The sequence below is a fragment of the Labrus mixtus genome, chromosome 18, assembly GCF_963584025.1.
Source record: "Labrus mixtus chromosome 18, fLabMix1.1, whole genome shotgun sequence".
In the NCBI taxonomy this organism is placed as follows: Eukaryota; Metazoa; Chordata; class Actinopteri; order Labriformes; family Labridae; genus Labrus; species Labrus mixtus.
The window spans coordinates 16874579-16897566 of NC_083629.1; the positions used below are offsets into that span (position 1 = coordinate 16874579).

The 22988-nt window shown below is 40.5% G+C and overlaps 1 protein-coding gene across 7 annotated transcripts in view; it reads right to left on the reverse strand.

The window, feature by feature from the left end:
• Nucleotides 1-281: 281 nt before the first annotated feature.
• The window catches only part of ppp2r5eb (protein phosphatase 2, regulatory subunit B', epsilon isoform b), a 50169-nt gene continuing 27462 nt past the window's right edge, over nucleotides 282-22988 (reverse strand). For all 7 annotated transcript variants that reach the window (XM_061063539.1, XM_061063538.1, XM_061063537.1 and 4 more), the window contains 12 exons: nucleotides 13258-13454; nucleotides 11913-12014; nucleotides 9979-10071; nucleotides 9587-9717; nucleotides 8301-8360; nucleotides 7106-7214; nucleotides 6316-6369; nucleotides 5828-5878; nucleotides 5600-5719; nucleotides 5228-5355; nucleotides 4157-4258; nucleotides 282-3335 (listed from right to left, as the gene is read on the reverse strand). In XM_061063539.1, the coding sequence (XP_060919522.1) occupies nucleotides 3236-3335; nucleotides 4157-4258; nucleotides 5228-5355; nucleotides 5600-5719; nucleotides 5828-5878; nucleotides 6316-6369; nucleotides 7106-7214; nucleotides 8301-8360; nucleotides 9587-9717; nucleotides 9979-10071; nucleotides 11913-12014; nucleotides 13258-13454 (1247 nt within the window). In that variant the 3' untranslated portion in view covers nucleotides 282-3235. The remainder of the gene's footprint in view (nucleotides 3336-4156; nucleotides 4259-5227; nucleotides 5356-5599; nucleotides 5720-5827; nucleotides 5879-6315; nucleotides 6370-7105; nucleotides 7215-8300; nucleotides 8361-9586; nucleotides 9718-9978; nucleotides 10072-11912; nucleotides 12015-13257; nucleotides 13455-22988) is intronic.

The window sequence follows — 22988 nt, forward strand, 5'->3', positions numbered from 1 at the left end:
GTGCCGGCACTGAAGGAATGCCTCTTGTCCAATCACAACACTCAGTTAGAACTAACTCTTGTATAAATTAGAATAAGTTTTTGTCTAGAGTAGGAGGAATAATATCCAAACCAAACTCAGATAATTGTTAAACACTCTTTTGACTGGATCAAAAACTAACATCTGTTTATGTTCACAGATGTTTCAGGTTGAACTCACACACAGACACAGACATTCACGTACACGCCCTGTGAACCCAGTAAATAAAGCAATCCAGCGTCTGGGCTTTATCACAAAACAGGTTTAATTTAATATCTCTTTATTTTTTAAAATAATTAAACATTTGTATTTCTCCAACCCTTTTTTATCTTTTTTTTTTTCTTCAGTTTTTAAATCATATTACATCTGGGCCGTTCTAAAGCACACATTAATTCTGCGAGGGAGGAGGGGGGAGTTTCACTGTCACACTCCCAACAGGGCAAAGTGGTCTACTCCGTGCCTTCCCTCTCTACTCCCCTCCCTGCCTCCCTCCCTCCTTCCTTCCCTCCCTCCACCCTCTAACCCCCCCGACTCCTTGCCTACCTGCCCTCGCCCTCACCCCCCTCCCTCCCTCCCTCCCCAACTAAAAAAAATATATCCAATGGTCAAAAGAAACTTCATCAAAATATCCAAAATGAGATAAAAACCAAGAGAAGAGGGGAGGAGTGAGAGACAGAAAAAGAAAAAAAAAACAGACTAAAAGGGGGGGACACTATCATAAATACCAGGAAGTCTTGTTCCATAATACCTCTTTATATACTGGATACTCCTCTCCACAGTTTCCTAAGCAAAAACATAGGCTAAATTACTACAAGATACAAGATTATCAGTGTACTGCATTCAATAACAATGTACAGGGTTGTCTTTTCTTTTTGTCACTGTTGTTGTCGTAATACTGTGAAGTCAACGCGGCGCCCCCCGGTGGGCGAGGGGGTGGAGGAGTGGAGGTGAGACGAAGGTGAGGTGGGGCGCTCGTCTTTTTTTCACAACAGGGAGGAAGATATTTGGCGCTCCTCTGAAGCCTTTTTTTTTTTTTGTTTGTTTTTATTTGTAAGTCCCCGTTATGGCCAGAGGGTACCAGTGCCAGACTGATACCTGGGATACCTGGTACGGCAGGTAAGGAGAGAGGGAGGGGTCAAAGGCTACTAAAAAAAAAAAAAAAAAGAAGAGAAGCAGAAAAAAAACATGAAGGTAGTCCATTATTTTTAGAGAGGAGGCAAGAGGGATGTAAGGATGAAATAATTGAGTGTGTTTACATTTTGACTGTTCTGGATTTAAAGTGTCTCTGGAAAAAAAACGGATCTCAACATATAAATGGTTAATCCAGTCTGAAGTTTCATTTTGAGAGCACAACAGGGCTCTGAATTCAGGTAAAACATTCAAAAAATCAGGGCAGAATGTGGAAGTACATTTTTATTATCTGTACATGAAGAATTACAGAAGCCCTCAGAGGACATGCTTCCATACATCTAGCTTTACTCCTTTTCCTGTTAAAATGAGTTAATTTAGGATCTTTTCTCAAGATCTCAACGTGTTATCTTGAGATAGATGAAGGCTGTTTGTCCCATGAAGAGTTCATTTCAAACATTTTAATGAAATCTCTAGAAGTTAACTTGATATAACAGGAAAACAGACAATCTGTATATTTTGTTCCCTTATTTTGTTGTTCATTCTTTCTTTTTGTCCATTTGCCATTAACTAGTTTTACTTTCAATGCAAACACTGAATGGCCCCTGAATAAAGAGTGGGGTTATAATGCTACAGAGAGGTTACAGTAATCCTAACAAAACGGATTATTTTACACCCCAATTCTGATAGCATTTTTATCTAACAATGTAGAGAACCGCAAACACTGTTTTTTCATGCCGTTTTCTCTTTAAAACTGTTTCCACTGATATTGGCTTATTACAGCAATCCCTTTCAGAATACAAATGCAGTTTTCAGGAAACAATAATTGCACCGATTTGATTTTAAAAACGTTTTCTCGTTTTGCTGCAACTTTTTCCTAAAGCGGAAAATGTCAAATGTGGGACATGTAATGGCTTTTATTGTGAAGGTGCAACAGTACATGCACGGTCACAGAGTCCCTTCAGAAGGAGCTTCTTAAGGTGTGATACTAGTCAACTACTTGAATTTTTAAGGAAAGGATGCAAGTAAGCAGGAGTTTTATCTTCATTACTTTCCCTTTAATGCACTATTCGGGTATGCAAATCATGTCATCAGACTACAAGGTTTGAATGTTGTTTCTATTTTGAGGATGGAAAAGGTAGAGATCCTGGAATAAGGGGAGAGAAATCAGTCGGGTTTGATCCCCGAAGAGTTACCTCTCATTCAGCCATGCATGTAAACACACTCAAAGCGGAGATGGTCTGTGTACTAAGAAAGTCCCTGTTGTTGTTGTTTTGAAATGAGATTTTGTTCATCAATTTCCGTCCGTTTAAAACAGGAAGAACGTGTTGAAAGGTAGGCGGGGCTTAAGGGAGAGAGGGAGGTCCTCGAGGAACCTTCAGAAGGAGGGGGCCCATTATCAGTTCGGACATCCCACACGGGGGCAGAAATGACAGATGCAACATTAGAGAGGCGGGAAGGGAAGAAACAGAAAGATGGAGGCAACGAGAGGGAAAGCAAAGAGGAGAACCAGGAAAATAAAAATGACATATGGGACTGTACTGAAGAAGAGAAGGGATGAAGAGTTTCAATCAATCTAGTATCTTCTCTTTTTGTCGTTTTTTGTTTTCCAAGAGTTCATTTCATGTCCTACAGTCCAAAAGTTGTTTTTTTTATTTAAATTCCCCTCCCACACAAGTCATTTTCTCATTTTCTATTTTTTTCTTCCTTTTTTTATTATTATTGTTTTGTTTTCCCGTTTGCAATAATATCAGCTTAAAGGGAAAAAAAGAAAAAATAATTATTTACAGTGCTGTTGAAATAATGAAAACAGACGTGATGAATCTACTGTAAAGTAAGTCGCACAAACACAGGAGAAAAAAAAAAACATAAGAAAAAAAAAAAACAATTAAGAAACCAGCGGGCGCTCCGGGTCGATCCACAGACGATGGCCTGAATCGGGGATTTTCACAGAGCTCTGAGCAGACATGGCTGATGTGGAAGGGGGGAGTCGGGGTAAGGATGGAGGGGAGGGGGAGTCACAGGGGGAGAGTAGAGGGTGGGAGGGGGGGGTGGGGGGGGGTCAGAGGGGAGCGCGGCGCTGTCTTCGTTAAGTTGGGATGATCCCGTCGCTCCTAAGGCCCCGCTTCAGCTCCAAGTCCTCCAGCTTCTTCCAGAGCTCCTCCCTCTCCTTCTCCTTCTTCTTCTCACTGAAACAGAGCAAACAACATGGAGGATGAGTATTCGTTTCCTGTTTAAGACGTCATTCAGGAAAGTCTGCAATTGTTCCAACTGACAAACATGTCTGCCCGCTGTTAAAACAAATCACAGCTTTGAAGGAGAGGATTACAGGTGTAGTCATTTTAGTCCAAATAGGTGAAGTAATAAAAGCAACAAGTCAAAAAAATAAACACTTTTTGGGAGTTATCATGTCTCATATCGTCTCTTTTTTTGGCTTTATATAATTAGGAAAAAGAGTCTGGAGCCTTGCACACTTGCAGCTCTTCTTAACTCTACCAAGACAAAGTAGAGCTTTGAGCTTAAGGCCAACATGCTCATGATGACAGCGCTATGATGCAGATGTTCAGCAGGTTACAATTTCAACACATTTCCCATCATAGTTTAGTGTTTTAGCAGGCAAATTATGTATGTATCAGCCAGTCACATGAGTTTTTTACGTCAGAATGGGTATTGGGAGCATTAAGTGCATCCTTAACTTTGAATCTTTATCGGTCAGTACAGTTTTACAGAACATGTTCGTTCCATTAAATCATCTGGAAGTCTTACAAACAATAGATAAAAGTTTCCCTTCTACAACTCTTACTCCGTTGCTGTAACTCATCCCTCTCTCGCCTTGTACTCCTGCCGCTCTGAGTGCTGTTCCTGTTATACTCACAGCTAATATTCACCCTGATATTTGTAAAGTGTGATCATAGTAACACTGCTGTCTGGTCTAGCAGCTCCCTGCAGCAGAGATCAGACTCCATCACATTATTCACCGTGGATGATGAGAACATGAGCAGCTTCTTACCGCTGGCGGTCTGACTTGTAAGTGGCTGTAAGTTCATCGAATAAGGTACTGTTCATCTCCATGAAGGCCTTCAGTACATTGTACACCAGCGCCACGATCGCCCTGCAAGGGGGAGGGAAAGGGAGGGAGAGAGAGAGAGAGAGATCACAGTTCACTTCACTGATGACATAATATTAAGTTTTACAGCTTCTATAAACTTTGATAATCTTCAGAGTCAAAGGTTTGCAGGGTTTATGTAAAACTTAAAGAGACATGTGTACTTCAAATTCTTACTGAATTAGTATTTTAGACTTTTTTGCTTTCAAAAGTTCTTATTTTATGATGGTCTAGTCCTTGCCACAGAGTCCAGCCTGTCAGGACATCGTGTCCACAGTTTTACCAGCAGAAAAAGGAACAGCACAACACACAACACCCTCAGCACTTCTACGTAATTATAAAAATAAATAATACATATTCACATAAATAATCCTGGCGATTTGAATTGATGTAAAATTCATGAAAGTAGATCAGCATTTCATGTTACAGTGATTGTCGTTTCTTTCAGTCTCCTGATGATGACTCAATTTCAGCGTCCCCGGTCGACCATTCAGTGTTCTAGAAGCTTTTTTAAAAGATAGCTGTCTTAAAGGTTGAATAAATAAAAAAATATATATAAACAAAAGGTACATAGTGGGCAGGAAGCAGCTTTTCTTAAAATTTATTTTAAGTTCATTTTTTAACGAGGTAATGTTTTCTCATGCTCCACAGTTTTTTTTTTTCTGCAGAAATGAGTCGATCTGTTGTTTACAGTAAACAGTGTCGTCATGTGGCAGAGAAAGCTTAGTCTGTGCTTGAGGTAATACACAATGAGAAGAACGAGAAGGTAAAGCTGAGCAGAGCTGCTGATAAAGCACAAAATAAGTGTGGGAACAAAGTGAGGGAGAAAATCGTCTTAAATCTAAATAGCTGTAAAGAAAAAAGAAACGCCCTGTGTTTCTTACTTAAGATCTTTAAAAACTGAAAATCCGCCTCATATTTGTTATTCAAAAAATGAAATAAAAAGCTGGAAGAGTTAGTTTTAAAGTTACTCACGGGTTCCAGTGCTCTTTGGAGATCCTGTAGAGGCTGGCGAACATGATGGGCAGGATGACGCTGGAGTTCTCCTCAATCAGACTCATGATGTACTCGTTGTTCCAGTAGTACAGAGCTCGCTCTGCAACCTGGGGTGAAGGAGACAAAACAGCCAATGAGAGCTGGCCTGTGTGCCCATGTATCATGTAAAGAACTTATTTAAAAGGGTTTTGAACTCAAGTGTTCGCCTTTAACCTCAAAATAGATTTCTGCATAGTGAAGCATTTAACTTCATAATTTGATGTTTTAGTAAACTAAATAAATCCTGTTGCAATTGTTTTAACACTATTTTGACAGTTACCGGTGATAGAATTGCGAAATTGTGACACCGACCTGGAAGTGTGGGCTGGAGACACATCTGGAGATCTGTTTGAAGAGCGGCTCCTGGATCTTCACAAACTGTGTTGGTTCGATGACGTCCAGGATTTCCTCCAGCTCCCCTAAAAACATCACCTGCACCACCGCATGAGAGGGAGGTGTTAATACACACACAGAAACAGAAACACACTAAGTTTACACTCGGTGCAAAAAGAAAAAGAAAATAAAAAAAACAAGTCTCACCTCTTTTTGACTGCAGGTTTTTGGCCAGAACTTCAGTAAGCCTCTGATGACCTGAGGACGAACAGAAGAGAGAGAGAGAGAGAGAGAGAGAGAGAGTTCATATATAATGTTTTTTTTTTGTCATTTTATTTGATCCAATCTCCTATCTACCCAGTGCAACTGAAACTGCACTGCTTAACTTCTACTGTAAGAAATTGTATTCATCAATTCATGTAACTCCTCCTTTCGCCTGAGTGAGGCGCTGTCTGCACCGTTATTGTTTAAAATCTCATCAATGACCACAGTGTAGCAGGAACAGTGGGATATGTAGCAGCATTGGCTAGTGATCAACGACTTTAGACACATTTACTGTGGGAATAACTGATCAATAATAATGAAAAAACACACAACAGTCAGGATTGTTTGTTTACAGTCTCTAATGGTCAAGCTTGACAAAAGAAGCACCGTCATGATGATGACTGTTTGTGTTGGTAATAGTTGATACTTACTGGTTCTGTTAATGTTGGGTCTTTCTCTAGGAACTGTACAATGCAATACGCCAACTGCAGGAAAAAAGGAAAACATGTCAGAACTAATGCCTGTTAGCTTACTTTAGCTTGCAATAGAAACTTCTGGAACTTCAAATGTTTCATTAGAACATGTTTATTTAACCTTTATCATGCAAAACTTTGTTAAGAACATCTTTATACCAATGTTTTACTTTTTTGTTTTTACCTGTCGGATCATTTCTAAACCTACATACAGCCAAACACTTGCTCGGTAATGCTAACATCTGCATGTTATGAGAATTATTCTGTCAAGCAATGCCAAATTTTCTAAATTTGTAAATCGTCCTTACTTGGCCACGTTTATTATCATTTATTCATTATTTTTTACCTGGGTCAAATTAGAGGATTTTGCAAATACTTGCATTCATTTCCTGGAGTTACCTTAACCCTGACCTAAACCACTACTAGCCTAACCCTGAAGCCTTTCTTCGTTCAAAGAAAACCATCGCTGTCGTAACTGACCCCAGCACCCACTGTTTCCCCATCACTACAGGGGACATGGCTTCTCCCATCTCAACACATCCTAATTCTGAAACATGTCTCTGAAAGAAGGCCGAGTCAATTCTTCTATAAGTCAGTGCAGTTCAATTAATGATAACTAGCAAATTGGTAAAAAAAATAAAAAATTCAAAGGACAATATACAGCAAAACATTTATGAAATATTTATGATGAATTAACCAGAAAGGTTTTGTGCATATTTTGGAGAAATAACAGAAAAACACACATTACCTGTGCGTGGAAGAGGGACAGACTCCTGACAGTGTGGAGGGGGATCAACACTTTGACCAGAAACTGTTTATGCTCCGCTTTCAGTGGCAGAGCAAAACCATTGATTATACTGGGAAGGTGAGAGAGAGAGAGAGAGAGGGAGAGAGAGAGAGAGAGAGCGAGAGAGAGAGAGAGAGAGCGAGGAAAAAGGAAAAAAAGTAGAGCACATTTAGTCATAAATTAAAAATGACCACATGAAAGAGTGTCATTATGAATCCTTTGAAAGCAAGTGGAAGATCAATGAGTAGAAGACTGCGTATGTGAGTGACGGAGCCCCGGAGGAAAAATAAAGAGAGGTAGCCAATGGAGGAGATCTGCTCGAGCCTTCAGGCCGACAGAGAACAGACAGGATGTTCCTTTACAGCTCAAAGAAAAAAAAAATGACAGTCCTGCATTGTTCATATTCCAATTCACTGGAATTAAGTTTTCACAAGCTGTAATTGAGGAACACTGTAAAAATCAGTTTAGCAAATCGGTAACAAATCGTTTTTAAGGCTTAATCTTCTGTTAATCACCTTATAGACTCATTTACAATCACTGCAGCCTCTTCATGAACCTGTTCTGCCTGTAGACGTTAGTTTGTGTTCCCAAAATGAAATGAAAAATGTTTCATATTGACTTAAAGCAGCTAAATATTGTAGCTAATATTTTAAATAGCGTAACAGCAGCTATAAGAGGATTATGCCGGTGTATTTCAGACAGATACATTTGGTTATTATTTCTCATATCTGCAAAATCTGTGATCATTTTGAGAAAAGAAAATAATTGTCCTCAGCCGTGTCTGGCTTGTGAAAAACCGTGTGCAGCTCCAGACACAGAGCTGATACACTGCCTTTGTAAGTGGGGTCTTTTTTTTTTTTTTTTAAAGGATTAAAATGGATTAAAAGACTGTTGGGGATTAATTCATTTCTTTTCTTGAATCTACATTTCTACTCCTGACTCAACCCTGAACCCGACACTCTGCTACAAGGAGCCAAATCACTCAGCTTTGACTTTTAACCGTCAATCTTCTTAATTAAACAACACATGTTTGGTAGTTAAAACGTAAATAACAGGAAGCTTTGAGGGTTAAGCTCAGTACTGTCGGTCCTCTTAGGTCTATGCGTCTCCCGGTCGGGGTGTAAATGTGCATCTGAGGGTCGAAGCCTTCACATACCTCCCGAGGATCTCCAGCAACTCAGCCACCCCGTTGAAGTGCTCCGTCTCATAAACAAAACTGCAGCGCGGGGGGAAGAGGAGACAAAAGACAGAAGACGAAATGAGGCCGAGGCAGAGACAAGTTAAACAACTACAAGAAAAACGAGCAAGTAGAAAACTCTAGTGAGGTTCAGCTGAGTGTGAATTTAAAGAAGGGAATCACATTTTCCAGCTTGATGTGCTTTGATATCCAGTTAGCTGAAAAACATGGAGGCTTACACTTTGATTTCTGTGCGTCAAATTTTTAAATCCCTCTTTTTTTTTTCTTTGGATTCTAACATCCTCCATTTAATTTAAATAGTGAAAGGCCGATTCAGAAGCAACATGATGTCATTGTTTTACTCTTTGTCTTTGCTTCTGTTGGTATTCCAGTGCGTTGGTGTTTTCTTTAGACATGGCATCAGCCTGCATGAATTGGGGTCAATATCTCACACTTAAAGCTTTTTTTAGAACAATGTGGCAGATACGAGTATGTGACGGATTTCTGAAAATATTTGACTCTCTCAGGTCCCGTGTCCACCTAGCGTTTTTTTTCGGGCAAAAAAGTGCTGGCTATGCGCTCAGGAGCCCTTGCATGAAGCGTTTGTGCGCTGATAAGAAAAGCACTGCACGGCCCGTCCTGTCTCTATGACAACAGTCTGTTGACACGGGCTGCTGCATGACCGAGACTGCTCCGTTACTTTTTATTTTTATTTTAGATTGTTTATTTCCCAATCAGACACGGAGCAAAGAGGATGTGGGGACAAAACAGGATCCGTAGACAGCAATACTACAGGGAATATCATGCAGGGCGCTGCGCTTTTTCTCGAGGCGGCCGATTCTGCTGCACACGCCCTCAGCTCACTGAAAACAACTGGAAAAAGATGCTGGCTCTCAAAAAACAAAAAAAGCGCTAGGTGGAAACAGGGCTTCATAAAACTTGTTGAATGTATGAACTGGTCAAAGGAAAAACATGTGTCATTGTCTGTAATGTAATACAGTGCAGGTTTGTGTTGGGGAAAAATAAATAAATCAGTGTTTGGAAAACTTCAACATTTCTTCAAGCAGCTTTAAAGTAAAAAAAAAAAAAAAAAAAAGGGTTCTACTTGTATACTTTATATTTGAAATGTAGAGGAGACAAGCTCTTTTCAAAAATGTGTCAAGTAAAGAAAAACTGATCATGTGTGTAGACCCAAACTGTAAGAAAATAGAGAGAAACAAACAACTAAAAGATTTCACACGTTTGGAGATCTGCTGTCTACTCACCGTAGAAAAATATTATTGATCTGTTTTCGTATAAAAGCCCTCAGACCCAGGAATTTGCCGTAGATTCTATGCAAGACTGTCTTCAGGTAGTCTCTCTCCCGAGGGTCCTCGCTGTCAAACAAGTCCAAGAGCTGCACGCAGGAAAGGAATACAGAGGAGAGATGGCGGGGGGGGGGGGGGGGGGGGGGGGGGGGGAATAAGGAAAAGTAGAATCAGTAAAAAAGAAAGGTGACATTAAAGCGAAGGGACACAGGAGGGACAGGACGTGGAAAAAAGTGCAACAACAAAATGAAGAAGAAGAATATGAAAGGAGAACAATTTCTTCAGTTAAACTGACATAAGGTGATAGTTTACAGTTCATCTTTGACCCGCAGATAGACTCAGTGACTCACCTGTAGGACAAACTTCTGGTCTATGTACTTTTTGGCAATGCTGGGCTGGAATTCCTGACTCTCCAAGAACCGAATGAAGAACTCGTATACCAACTGAGGAGACGAGAAGAAGAGAAAGGGGGAGGGAGAGAGGACAAGATGTTGATGATCAGGCAACAAAAATAAAAGGTTTGATTGCCTTACTTCTCTGATCAGCTCAGAAAGATTAGCTGCAGTTTGTGTGAGTTCAGTTTTACACTAAGTTAGCAAAAAAAAAAACAATCCTCTTAACTTTGGACACAAGCTAGAGTCACATTTCCAACTGTACAACAACAAGCTGATTAAAAAAGACAAGAAAAATCCAGACATGTTTCATTATGAAATTAGAGCCCTTAAACTAACCCCATAAACACCGGGACTGGAGCGGATCCAAGGGAGAGGTCAGAAGGGCAAAAGTTCACAACAGGTTCAGTGTACGGTGGGTTTAGATAGGAGCAAAAAATGTTTTGATTGGCCGGGATTAGGGAGGCAACAATACAGTCAAGCGCACAGTTCAATATGTACCTCCGTTTTTTGGTCACTGTTTTCGGTTCCAAAACGATTTCATTATTTTACTTTAAAGCAAAAAATGTTTTCCATTTAAACACGTTCCTGGTGTGACTTTCAAACAGAAACGGGTCGCAAGGTGTAGATATTTCTTTGTGTACGATATCGTCTGCTTCGTCTTTTCTCCGTTCTCTCTCCCCCCCCCCCTCTACATCATGCAGGTAACAGCTGGTGTCTACTTCATGGTAGTAACGTTACACCCTGCTATGAACACAAACAAACTCCGGAAGTGTTTCCAGTCGAGTAGGCAACTTGTGTAAAACAATGTTTGTAGACAGTCATTTTTTGTTTACCGTTTTCTCCTTGTTATTATAACCAACAATGATTTGAAAGACGGCGGTGTTTCCTCATGCTGCTGCCTCTCCTCACCACTCGCCATGTAAAAGTAATGTGTGTATCTGACACTAGGATTGTCCTCTTCCTCTGACTTTAGCGCACAGTGATTGGATATTTACTCATGGGGAGGAGTTTTCTTATCCCAGCACACGGACTCACAGGCACACAAAAACAGAGGCAATTTGGAGAGAAATACTAGGTATGAAAGTTAGCTGTACGCAAAACTGAGAATACTGCAATTCACAGGCGCGTATTGAACCGTGGATGCTGTAACAAACAGTTCTATATTATACTGAGAATTGTTGCATCCCTAGCCGGGATGTGGGGGAATAAAGGGGTTCTTATTAAGGGGGGGAATTGTTTGGAAAAAAAATGGGCAAATGAGACGAAACAAAAAGAAAAAAGGTTTTACCAGGAAGCTTCTCCTTGAGATTTGCATCTCATTTCTAAAGGAGTCCTGGGCAGCAGGCACACAGAGAAGGAGGAGGGGAGGTGAGAGACAAGAGAGCCTGGCTCTAGACATGGACCCAGAACTAAACCCACCCAACCACCAGAAACAAAAACACAACCACCACATCCAAAGGCGCCAAATGCAACTGAAGTATCTTCAGTTTAATATTTAAAGTGCGCCATCTTTCAGGGAGTATATTAATATCATTCTACTCAAACAGACATGTAAAAAAAAATAATACATGGTTGTAGGGGTTTTAGGTACAGTGACTGTGTGCAGCATCTCAGATACTTGTAGTCAAAGCGAGATCCATCCATCAAAGTTACTAAAAGCCGTTTAAGGTCATTTTATTTATTCAAAACAGTTCTGAACCTCTAGTTACACCTCATACTAGTAAGGTGTGTTCCTAGCGGCTCATTTCCTTGAGTAGTCAAAAGCTCGGTAAACTATGTCTGGTTCAAAATTTCAGTTTTTCTTCTAAGTAAACAATAAAAGGTTAAACACATTGTTTGTTTGTTTTGTAAATGCAAACACGTACACACGCTCTGCTGTGCTTTCTTACCTGTAAGTGTGGCCAAGAGGCCTCGAGCGTGGGCTCGTCTTCCTCGGGGTCAAACTCATTACTGTCACTGGGCGGAAGGGTCCGGAATATGTTGTGAGACACCTGAACAAAAGACAGAGGCACTTTAAAAATCCACACCATCTTGTGGCGTGTGTAAAACCATAAAAAGGCAATTTAGTTGTGAAGATACAAATATTGTGTATGTGTGGTTCTGTAAAATGGCACACTGATGACGCACTCTGCAAAGCACCTTAAGTCCTAAAAGATGTTATAACCTTTTTTTAACAATAACAACACAGTGTACTGGATAAAAATATGGAACACTTATGACACTCATGAATATGAAATGGATTCAAATCTATGCAATTTTTAAGTTTTTCTATTCAAATTCTGCTTTGCATTGTGATAAAAAAAAACAGGCAGAATGGGAACAGTTGTGATTAGTCACTTGTGTTTTCAGTGTTGCCACCACAGCTCATGTACTTCTCTTATTTTACATTGACACATTGAACTCAGCTTCCACCCCGTTGTGTTTACATTGTGTTCACTGCAGCAACAAAATCGATAATTACTGAAATGCACTTCCTCCTGTTTGAAGATGAAACAACTGTGCTGCTATTCTATTTTCAATCCAACAGAGAGACTGCTCAGTTAAGTGTGGAGAGGGATTTTTGTTTCAACTTGAACCACTTTGATGTTGCTGTGTTAATTTTTTATTTTTTCCTTGTGCAGGCTCTGAGGTTTCTTCTGTGATACTCTGAGTTACATCAGCGCCTCACGTGAGTGAGTGTGCTCATGGGGGGGGGGGGGGGGGGGGGAATGGGACAGGAGAGGAGTACTGGCTTTAAGTGTGTTCTGTATTTACTATACTTGTTTATCAAGGCCGTGCTGTGTCAGCTTGGGGTTCTTAAGAGCTTTTATTCCTGTGATGTCAAAGGTCTTCATGTGACAAAAGGTTTCAGCCTAAAAAAGATTGAATCAGCCTTTGTGGAAGTGTTAATTAAACACTCAAAGGACTTTCTTTTTCAATCCAAAGCAACCCTGACGTCCATTAAACTGCAAACTATGCCTTAGTTTAGCCTCTTAAGATGTTAAAATATGTATTCTGATGACATAAGGAGTCATAAACTCATAAATAGGACTTATTTGATTTGTTTTTTGAAGGTGTAAACATCCAAAAAGGTTGGACAAACAGTAGATGACGGGATAACTGTGTTGTCTGTACCACAAGCTGGGTAAAAAAAATAAACAGTCTTGGTCCAATTGAGTCAATGTTGGACTCAATTTTGTCTTAAGAGCTCCAGTGTGTGACTTTGTTGTCAATATTGCGTTGGTCCCTCCTCACCATTTTGACGACCTCCGGGTAGGCCTGCTCTGTCAGGTAGCCCCGGCTGACCGTCACGTAGTCCACCAGCTCATTGAGCGTGGAGCGCTTGTACTCCTTCATCTTGAGGTCCGACAGCGTGTCCATGAAGTCAAAGACAGTACAGCACTGCTGCAGCTTCTTCAGGAACAGCTCCGGCTGCTCCGGCGCTGGCACTTCTGCACACACAAACCAAACAAACACAAAGAGAGAGAGAGAGAGAGAGAGAGGAGGAGATGTGTCAGTTAATTAAATACCTACATTATTTAATGTGAACCATGCTGACTCTCCTGACTCCCACAGAGGTCAGAGAGCTGAAACACTTAAAATCTGGGACTTGGAATAAAGACAGTGAAAAAAAACACGAGACATTGAACAAGAGGGTTTACCCCCTCTAGTCCAACGTTAGCTAGAATCGGCCCGAGCCCCCTGTGGATATGCCCACACTCAATGACAGTTTCAAGTTAACCTGAAGGAACATGTCTTGGGACATGCAGACTCCTTTACAATATTTTTCTTTATTATGGGTGAAAGAGGATAAAAAGACGGCTGATCCCGTCACAATGGAAGACACAGGTTTAAAACTTTCAGCAGCAGCAGGGTAGGTGTGTTTGGTATAAATAGAAGATGAACCGAGTGATTATTACCATAAGCGGGGGAAACCGAAAAGCAACAGAATAATCTTAAAAAGAATGTTACAGCATCCAAAACTGTTTGTCACTGGAAAGAAAGCAAAAGAGTGTGACAACCTCACAGTGAAAAGAAGTCAGTTTCCTACTCTGTGTCAGTCTTTCAGTTATTCATATTTTCTGCATACTCTGTCAGTACTGTGTGAGAGTGCAGCAGCCTCATTATCCAGCACTGAGTGTTTCTGACTGGAGCGTCGGAGCTGAGCTGTCACAAACCATACGGAATGCAAAATAAGAACAAGTCAGCACTCAGCAGGTGTCTTTTTTCTGATCTCTCGGTTACAGACATGGCGGAGGGGTCGTGCAGAGTTCAGACCTGTAGGGAAACTCACAACGCTCTTTCCCCCCCCCGATCGCAAGCGCTGATGTTCCCATCCCAGCAGGACCTGGCCATTGTTATGTAAGAGATAAGCTGCTCCCAAGGCACCAGACCAGTAGCTGTGGCTGTGTATGTGGATGTGTGTGTGTGTGTGTGTTTTGAGTACCGGTATATTCTCAGGAAAAATAAACTTCAAAGTGCTCGTTTGTCATTTTGGATTCGGCTACATTTGTTGAGTCACAAACAGCATATCAATGAGTGACAGACTTGTGGAGTAACATTCAAATGACTTTTTCACCTCTTCACAACTTACAGATGTTAGGGATGAATAATCAATTATATTATTGACATTTCCTCAGGCTCTCAGAGACAATGAAAGTTTAAAATTGTAATTTTTTTCACCATTTTTATCATTAAAATGTATAGAACACATGATAAAGGAAAACCGTAGATTTATCAATAAATGAAAATGCATTTTAAAAGCAGCTGTTAATTTGAATTATTTATCATTCATATTAAAATTTTCATGGAACCACACAAGAAGGTTTGAATTAAAATATGGACATTGCCTCACTGATGTCACCCATTGGTTTTTAAGAGGCATTTTGAAGTTACCCACTCCAATAACAATCAGTCTAGTAATAGGCCCACCTGTCAGTCAAATCTGCCACGCCCCCAATTATGCAATGTATGCAAACTCTTCACCTTAATATCATCAAAATGTACATGTCCTTAAACAATTAACCTCAAGCACAGTTTTTACCAAAAGAGAAATTAGCTATTGACCCCAAAATACATTTTCATACCAGGATGTTAACATGTTTATTTTTGCTGTAAAAATGGCCGTCTTAATATGGGACTCAATAGGGATTCCTTGGTTTTTTGCACTACCACATTGGCCTCATTTGTAAACTGAGGCTGATGCTTGGTGGAGCCCTGTGATTGACTGGCATCATGTCAAGCATGTACCCCGCCTAACGCTTAATAACAGCTGGGATTGGTTCAAGCCTACCTGCGACCCTCAACAGGGTAGACAGTATAGAAAATCATGGTTGGAAAACACAAGTGATTGCTTTAGATGTTGGGCAAACTAAATACCTGAAAGTGCCTACTATATGGAGACACTAGGTTTAGCTTTTGACCCTTTTCCTGAAGGTGACGCCTTCAGTCAGACAACGTAGCTAATTCTCATTAGCGCTCATCTCATTTCATTCACAGGACCTGGGTCACTATTTGAGCCTGATCACACTATGACGTCTCTGCTCTGGCCAATATTGTCACAATTAATCTGTGTGAAGTCCCTAAACAGGTCATTTGTCGCTCGACCACGGTTTGCGTTGGGGAAGGAAATGTTCAAAAATGAGGAATTTGTTACGAGGGCTCAGAAAATTATTTCAGCAGTTACGCTGTTCAGATGCGTGTCATGACTTCAAATTTGACCTTTTCCTTATATCTAACCACGTTTACCGATTTTGCAGGCTAGATCAATTCAGCCAGTCAGAATGAAAGGCCAAATTCTTGAAATCCTCTTCCTGAAGCTCTGACCAATCAGAGCAGTTTCCTGTCCTGGGAAACCAGCCTCACCAGATCTCATCAAGCGCATTTAAAGTGATTATTCCAAACATGTTTTGATCCAAATGCCATCAGTTACTCACGACCTGCTGGCCTCCTGCTTAGCTCAGCTCATTGAGGCTGAGTCCAAGCAGGCCAGTCCCACACAAAAAAAAAAAAAAAAAAGAAAAACAACCTCCAGACCCTGATTGACTGGCAAGAGTCCTGGGCTCTGCAGGCTTTAATCCCTGCTCTACAAACCTTGGTGGGACAGAAGGACCAAAGGCTCAGTGATGGCTTTCAGAAGACTGAGTAAAAGCACAACATTTTTTAACATGATGCTAAATGCTTATTTCAGACCGAGTCATTAACGCATATGCAATATGGATTGACAACGATCTAAAATCTGCAATGTGCAGTACCTCATGGTTAACCTGCCAACAAGACGAATATAGTTCCTCTTTGATGTGCAGGAGACATGATCGCTCAGTGCTCCAAATACCCAAAAAGAGAGCTGACCAGAATATCAAGGTTGTTGTAAAGTCTTCATGTCCTTGAGCAAAAGTCTTCCCTGCACATCTTTTTATTGAAGTAGGTTCACTCAGCACTCTCATGGCATCGTGACCAGCAGCTAAATGGAGCTGTTTTCTTCAATAAGCTGATAAATCCATTGTGCACTATTAGCTAAGCACCAAACAGCAGGAAGACAAAGTTAGAATCTAGCAAGTGACAATTTGCATCCAAAGAGCCAAACATTTTCCCCAGTGATAAACTGAGACTATACTAGAGCTTAAGGAAGAGGAAATAATGGATTTACAATTATAAGGTGGACATTAACACGGCTCAAAATTCTGTTATTGCTTATGTTGTCCCATATGCTCTGTGTGGCCTTTTTTATATCGAGAGTACACAACAGCGTCATAGCTCCACTATCATTAAGCCTTTGGATTATTACTTTGAATCCACAACAGAGTAATATTGGTGTCTCAATATCTTAGTGTGTGATTTGATTTTACATTGCATGAGTGTAAGAGGCACAAAAAGGAAACAGTCAGAGCTTTAAACAAACACCTGTGGCTGCATGCCTCCAGATGTTGCTCCTTCGCTCTCCCTCTGACTGTGTGCCAGAGATATCATCCTCCTCCTCTATTCCTTCTTTTCCCAAATAAGCCGCAAGCTCAGAAGTACATACTTGTCCTTCAATCGATAAAAGGGGGACAATGCAGGAGGACATCCTGACATGGGCAGTTTTACTGTCTCTTCAGATTAAGCATTCCTATTGAAATCTTACTGAATGTCAACATAGCTATGGTTTGCCAGGATTCATTCTCTATGCAACAACTGATTCCATGATTTTTTTTTGTGTACAAAGAGTTAAACACTGCAAATCTCTTGGAAAAGACACTAAACATTCCCTCCCGTATATCTCGATATGTCTCAACTCTCTATGACGGCAGACTTTGGGCCTCTTTTTCTCAAGTGTGGCCATTCCTAGTAGCACAGTAAGGACTCCCTCCCAACAGGTTAACTATCAGAAAAATGTAGAAGATGAAGGAAGAAAGAACAAATGATGACAAATCTAGCAAACTAATTTAAAAAGGTTAAAAGACAAAAAATAAGAAAAGCAGGAGTTACGGGGATGCAGTTCATCCACAGCAAAGTACACTTCGGTGTATGCATTCCTGTCTGTAAATGTGAATGAATGAGGGTTAGGCCATATGACCTTAAAATAATAATATCACTCCTGCACAGCATGTACAGCGGCACACCCAAATAGGCATTCTCATGTGTTGTGAAATGTGGACTTTAAAGGTGTGTGCACTTTTAACAAGATTCAAAGGTTTCATTTGTAGCACGTTCTTATTGAACATGCAGGGAAAGGTGGCTGAGTTAAAACACTGTGCGTGTGAATTAAGAACAATACTCATGAGTTAAAACTGTGTTTCCAATAGAATCACGCTGTACCTGGGGGGTGGAGTTGGTAGTGATGGTGGGGAGAGTTGTCGCTCTCTCTGGAGGGCGTTACTAGCTTAGGTTAGGTTTTAATATATATTAACTGTGCTTTTTTATCTCGCTTTTTTTAGTTTGTGAACAAACAACTCACACACACGTACGCACAACACATGTATACGTTTTTTAAATAGTGTGTTTTGGACAATTTCTAACGGCAGTACATTAGAGATGCTCAAGTAGACTACATTATCCACATTTTAAAGTGTCTCTTTATACTCAGTTATTATATCAGGGGATCCGCACATATGACGCGCGCCCCTGCGATCACTGCAGCAGCAGAAAAACATGCAGAGGAATCTCAATCGGAAGTAAATGTTCATCTTGTTTTCATGCAAAAGTACATGAAGTATTTGCCTTCAAAAGTCAAATCTACTTCAGATGTACAGTAAGGCACACCATGAATTTTGTGGACACTTGAGTGCAAGTATGCAAATCATCAGCGCAATGCAAAGTATTCAGAGAGGACTATACGAGGCTGAAGACACACAGAGGTCAGGGGACTGCAATCACTGGTCCGAGGAAACAGATATATCTGATCTCTCCATGCTGTGGCTACAGAGGTATTTGCCTGAGTGTAGAAACTGAAATAGTATCTCTAAGGTTGGTAAGAGATTTTCAATACGTTGATGCATTTTTGAAAACACGTTTTAAAACGATACAATCTCAGTTATTGTAATGATTGATAGTATCGAAGCGTAAAAATATTTGAACAATACTTAATATTTTCAGTCCTATTTTTTTTTTTTACTCTTGCATTAAAGAGAGAGCGCACTGTCTAAATTGCACAAAAATATTAGCAACACTTGAGTCCCAAAAACATTGCCAATGTTTTTGTACAAACTACACACCCTGTAGTTTTTAAAGTGTGTTTATCTGCAGGTCCCCCCTGGGGTTTCTCCTCAGTGCAGTAGTGTACAGTGTGCTGTAGTTTATTACAGTAATTACTGGCTGCGGGATACGGGGTCAGGCTTGCATTGCCGATCCCTGGGCCTCGAGATCCTGCAGCTCTGCCGCTATAGGAGCATGTGAACAGCCTTAAAGGAAGCTATTAATAGACAGATAATCACACAGGACACAGTAATCCCTTAACAGAGACACAGAGAGAGCACAGCTAACCAGCTTGGAGCAGGTCGAGAGAGTAGAAGTGTGAATGTGGGAGAAGAACAGAAAGAGAGAGAGATTCTGTGCCGGTATGTGCATCAAAGTGTGTGCTTGTATTTAAGTGTGTGAGAGACTGTGTGTGTGCGTCTGTAGCCTAGAATAACCCAGAAACTACCCCTCATACAAATCAGCAAGGAATAACCCTGTAGTAGAACTGTTACCACACACACACACACACACACACACACACAAACACAAACATACATACACGTCAGCCAGTTTTATACATCAAAACAACAGGCAGCTGTCATTGGTTGCTGTCACAATTTTCAGTGAGTTATGTTTTTATGACATGCAACAAACAAAGCTTTTCCAAACTTTTATTTCATTCTTATGTTCTTGCCTTTCAGTTGACAACTTGGCCAATTAACTTCAAGTCACGTTTCATGTCACAAGTGCCAAGTCATGGAGTAGTGATGCGTTGAGTCAAAATTTGAGCCTAGAAATCTCTTTATAGTGCTTTTTATTCAACTGAAATCTCAATATTTGACACAAGTAGTACAATAACAAATGGTATATATTCCCTTGTCAATATTTTTTCCTGCTACTATTTATGTGGTTTGCGATCAAACAACCAAGGTAAAGAGGCAAATACATCCATTTGTTCTCTACAGATCATTTAATCCATCAATTGGCATAAAAAGAAACTCTAAAGAATGACCTTCCTATCTAGAAAATTATGGTCTTCTTTGTGACCATCAAAGACTTGAGTCAGGATTTTCAAGTCAGTCATTTTCAAGACAATTTTTTTTTTGCATCATTGATCAAAGACATGATCTGAGTTGAAGTGGCCCGAGGCAACAGCCAACATCAGACTGGCCCACATCAATTCAGGAACTCAAGAGATATTTTATGTAAAAGACAGCAAACAAAACTAGTTGTTTTGAATAAACTCTTGAAAGCCTGGGCTTTTCAAACCATCCATCCATCCATCATCTTGACCGCACTTTCCTGCTCGGGGTCGCGGGGGTGATGTAGCCGATCTCAGCTGCCATTGGGCAAGAGGCATGGTTACACCCTGGACTGTTCTCCAGTCAATCACAGGGCTGACATATAGAGACAGACAAGCAGCCACACTCACATTCACACCTAGCGGCAATTTAGAGTCACCGATCAAGATAGCGAGCATGTCTTTGGATGTGGGAGGAAGCCGGAGTACAAGGAGAACATGCAAACTCCACACAGAGGGGTCCTGTCCAACGGGGATTCGAACCAGGACCCAGTATTAAAAGCCATGTATATTATCAGAATGGGAAATAATGTCACCAGCTGCAAGAAAAGGGCTAAAGGTAACCAGCTTTTCTAATTCCAACAGCTGTAAAGCAAAAGACCAAAACTGAGCAGAAAAAACAACACGATACCTGGAAACGCTTAATTATGCAATATTTACATGTTTAGTTAGTATGACTAACTAATAAACTCCATTAAAACAATCTTAAAGCTGCTTTTTCGTTAGTTACATAAACCTGATTTTATTCATAATTAATTCATTTTATCTCCATTTAGAAGTCACTTGAATAAATGCATTAACCAGACCCATTTATCCCCAGACTGTAAATGAAGCGCTTGAATGTCTAAAGTACCCCTATTATTGAGAGCATTTACTTCAACCATTCAGAAATCCTTTTAGCTTGTACAAATTTCATCTTTAATCCAGCGTGGTATCGAGTGAGGAGAGTAATGATCTGCGACGTCATTTTCAGGATTATTATGGCAACATCACATTAGCAGCAGATAGAAGAATAAAGGGTAGAGTCGGTGTCAGATGGTCAAGAGCAGACCATCTAGTCGATTTGAAGCGTTGCAGGATAGTTGTTTTCAGTCATATCTAAGCAGCATAAAGAACTCCATGTAGGCAGCTGTAATGGCCGTATAAGGTAACTTGAATATGTTCGGATAGATGTTCAGGACTTGTGTCTTTCACTTGTTTTATGAAGCTTAAAGGGGTTTCTGTCTAGCTTTGGAAAATGAAGGATGCAGAACAAGGAATCCAGGCAATTGAGACTGCTACAAAAGATTTATTATCAAGTAGGTGTTTGTTGCAGTTTGTTGTACTTCACAACGTGTATTGAAGCAACCTGAGCTTGAAATACGCACGCAAGCATGCACACAGGCACACAAACAAATGCGCAGCTCTGTTCCCCCCCCCCACTGGCTCCACCGATCCCGTCTAGCCCCTGTAACGCCTCGGTTACCACTTTCGATGAGGGAACAGAGGGAGGGATCACTTCGTCCCCCGATTACGCCTTTGTGTGATATTCATATTGGAGGCGAGATGCGCCTTCAATGGGCTAGTGATTTGCTTTCCTTGTAACAAAGCTAACAAGAAATGGCTTGATGACGTGACGTTTGACAAATCTAAACAGATTTTTAACCACAACGAGAAAATGTGTATTGATGTTTAGAAGACTGAATTAGATTCAGTTGTGGAAATGTTTGGCAAAGACTCTAAATTACTGTGGTCGTGTATTTCAGTGGTCTCATGTATTCTGATTTTAAAATTAAGGACTTGAAGAGAGTATTAATGAAGGCAAAAATGAGCTGCACATGTGGAGGGGAGTCTAATGCAATCTGAAACTGTAGAATTTCACATGATTTTGCATAGGATTGCAATATTATGTTGAATTAAAATACTGGAAAAAAAAACCTGTATTTAAACTGTACATTCCTGCTAATTAAACTTGACAAATGATTGGTCCCTTCACAGTTTTGAAAATCAATATATTTTCATAACAAAGCATCATGATAACAGGCTTAATCTTAACTATTGAAGAGAGGATGGGACCAGCCACTCTTTTGCTTGCTGGTTAATTATCTTGCAGTGCATTGCTTTCTGGGACACGAGAGCCACTCGAGGTCATCACCAGGTCGCAGAATTATAAATACATCACCATTTCTTATAAAAGCAAACGAGTATCAGATCAACCACTATTCTGAGATACTTTGAGTGTGATGGAAACACTGGTGCTCTGCTCTGCTTCAGACTTCCGCCCGCCTCTTCTGTTCTGTTCTGTTTCTCAGATTTGGAAGACACTCTCATCTGGGCTCCCTTGGCAGAGGAAGAGAGAAGTCGCTGCTGCTTAATTAATGGTGGAAAAAAGCTTAACGACTCGCAGCACGAACGGGAGAGAGCAGTCGGATGGCTCACCACATGAACCACTTTAAGTTAGGCTAATTACATAACAGCATCAAGCTATCAAACACAGGGCAAGGATCTAGCAGATTGCACATGTATGAATCAGTTCTGAAGAAAGGGAAGCTTGTAAAATAACTTGTTTTAATGTTGTTTAATGTGCTTAACATGCTTTACAGCTCTTTAGAGGGTAGTTGCAAGCAAAGATTACATCATCCACTGATTGATTTAGGAGCTGAACATGACTTGGCAGTGTACAAACACTACAAAGAGCATAGTCGGTCTACAGCAAAGAACTGTGATGAGAAGTGAAGACCGGCTCTGGAGCTGCACAAAAGCAACCACTTCTACACTAAAAACATGTACAGTAGATGAAACAATCTTTCCCACAACTCTATTGCCGTTACTATAGCTTAAGCCAAGTCAAAGGCTTCTTCATTATGGCCATTAAATGGTCTGTAGATGTAGTAAAGGGCTCCCCATTATGATGCTGTTTATATGCATAGTAGGGCATTGCCTCCAAGGATATATAAAAATGTATAAATAGGCCTAGAAATGGAGATAAAGAGCAAGCAGACAAATTCAATCTTCCAACTGAACCAAACTCTTTATTCTTACTGCTGCAAGGAAATCGATTGAAGACAAAAATGTTGCAAATACTGACAGGATCATAGAGTGGCTTTTAGGGTTTTCTATGAGGCAGCACTGCAGGCAAAACAGTGGAAAGCTTACTGACAAAATCAGTTTAAATCTTATAGACAGTGACTCTCTTTGACACTCTGGCCATATCCCTCCACTATAAGGAACACAGAAAAGGGCTATAATTGCTTCTTACATACCATTGACT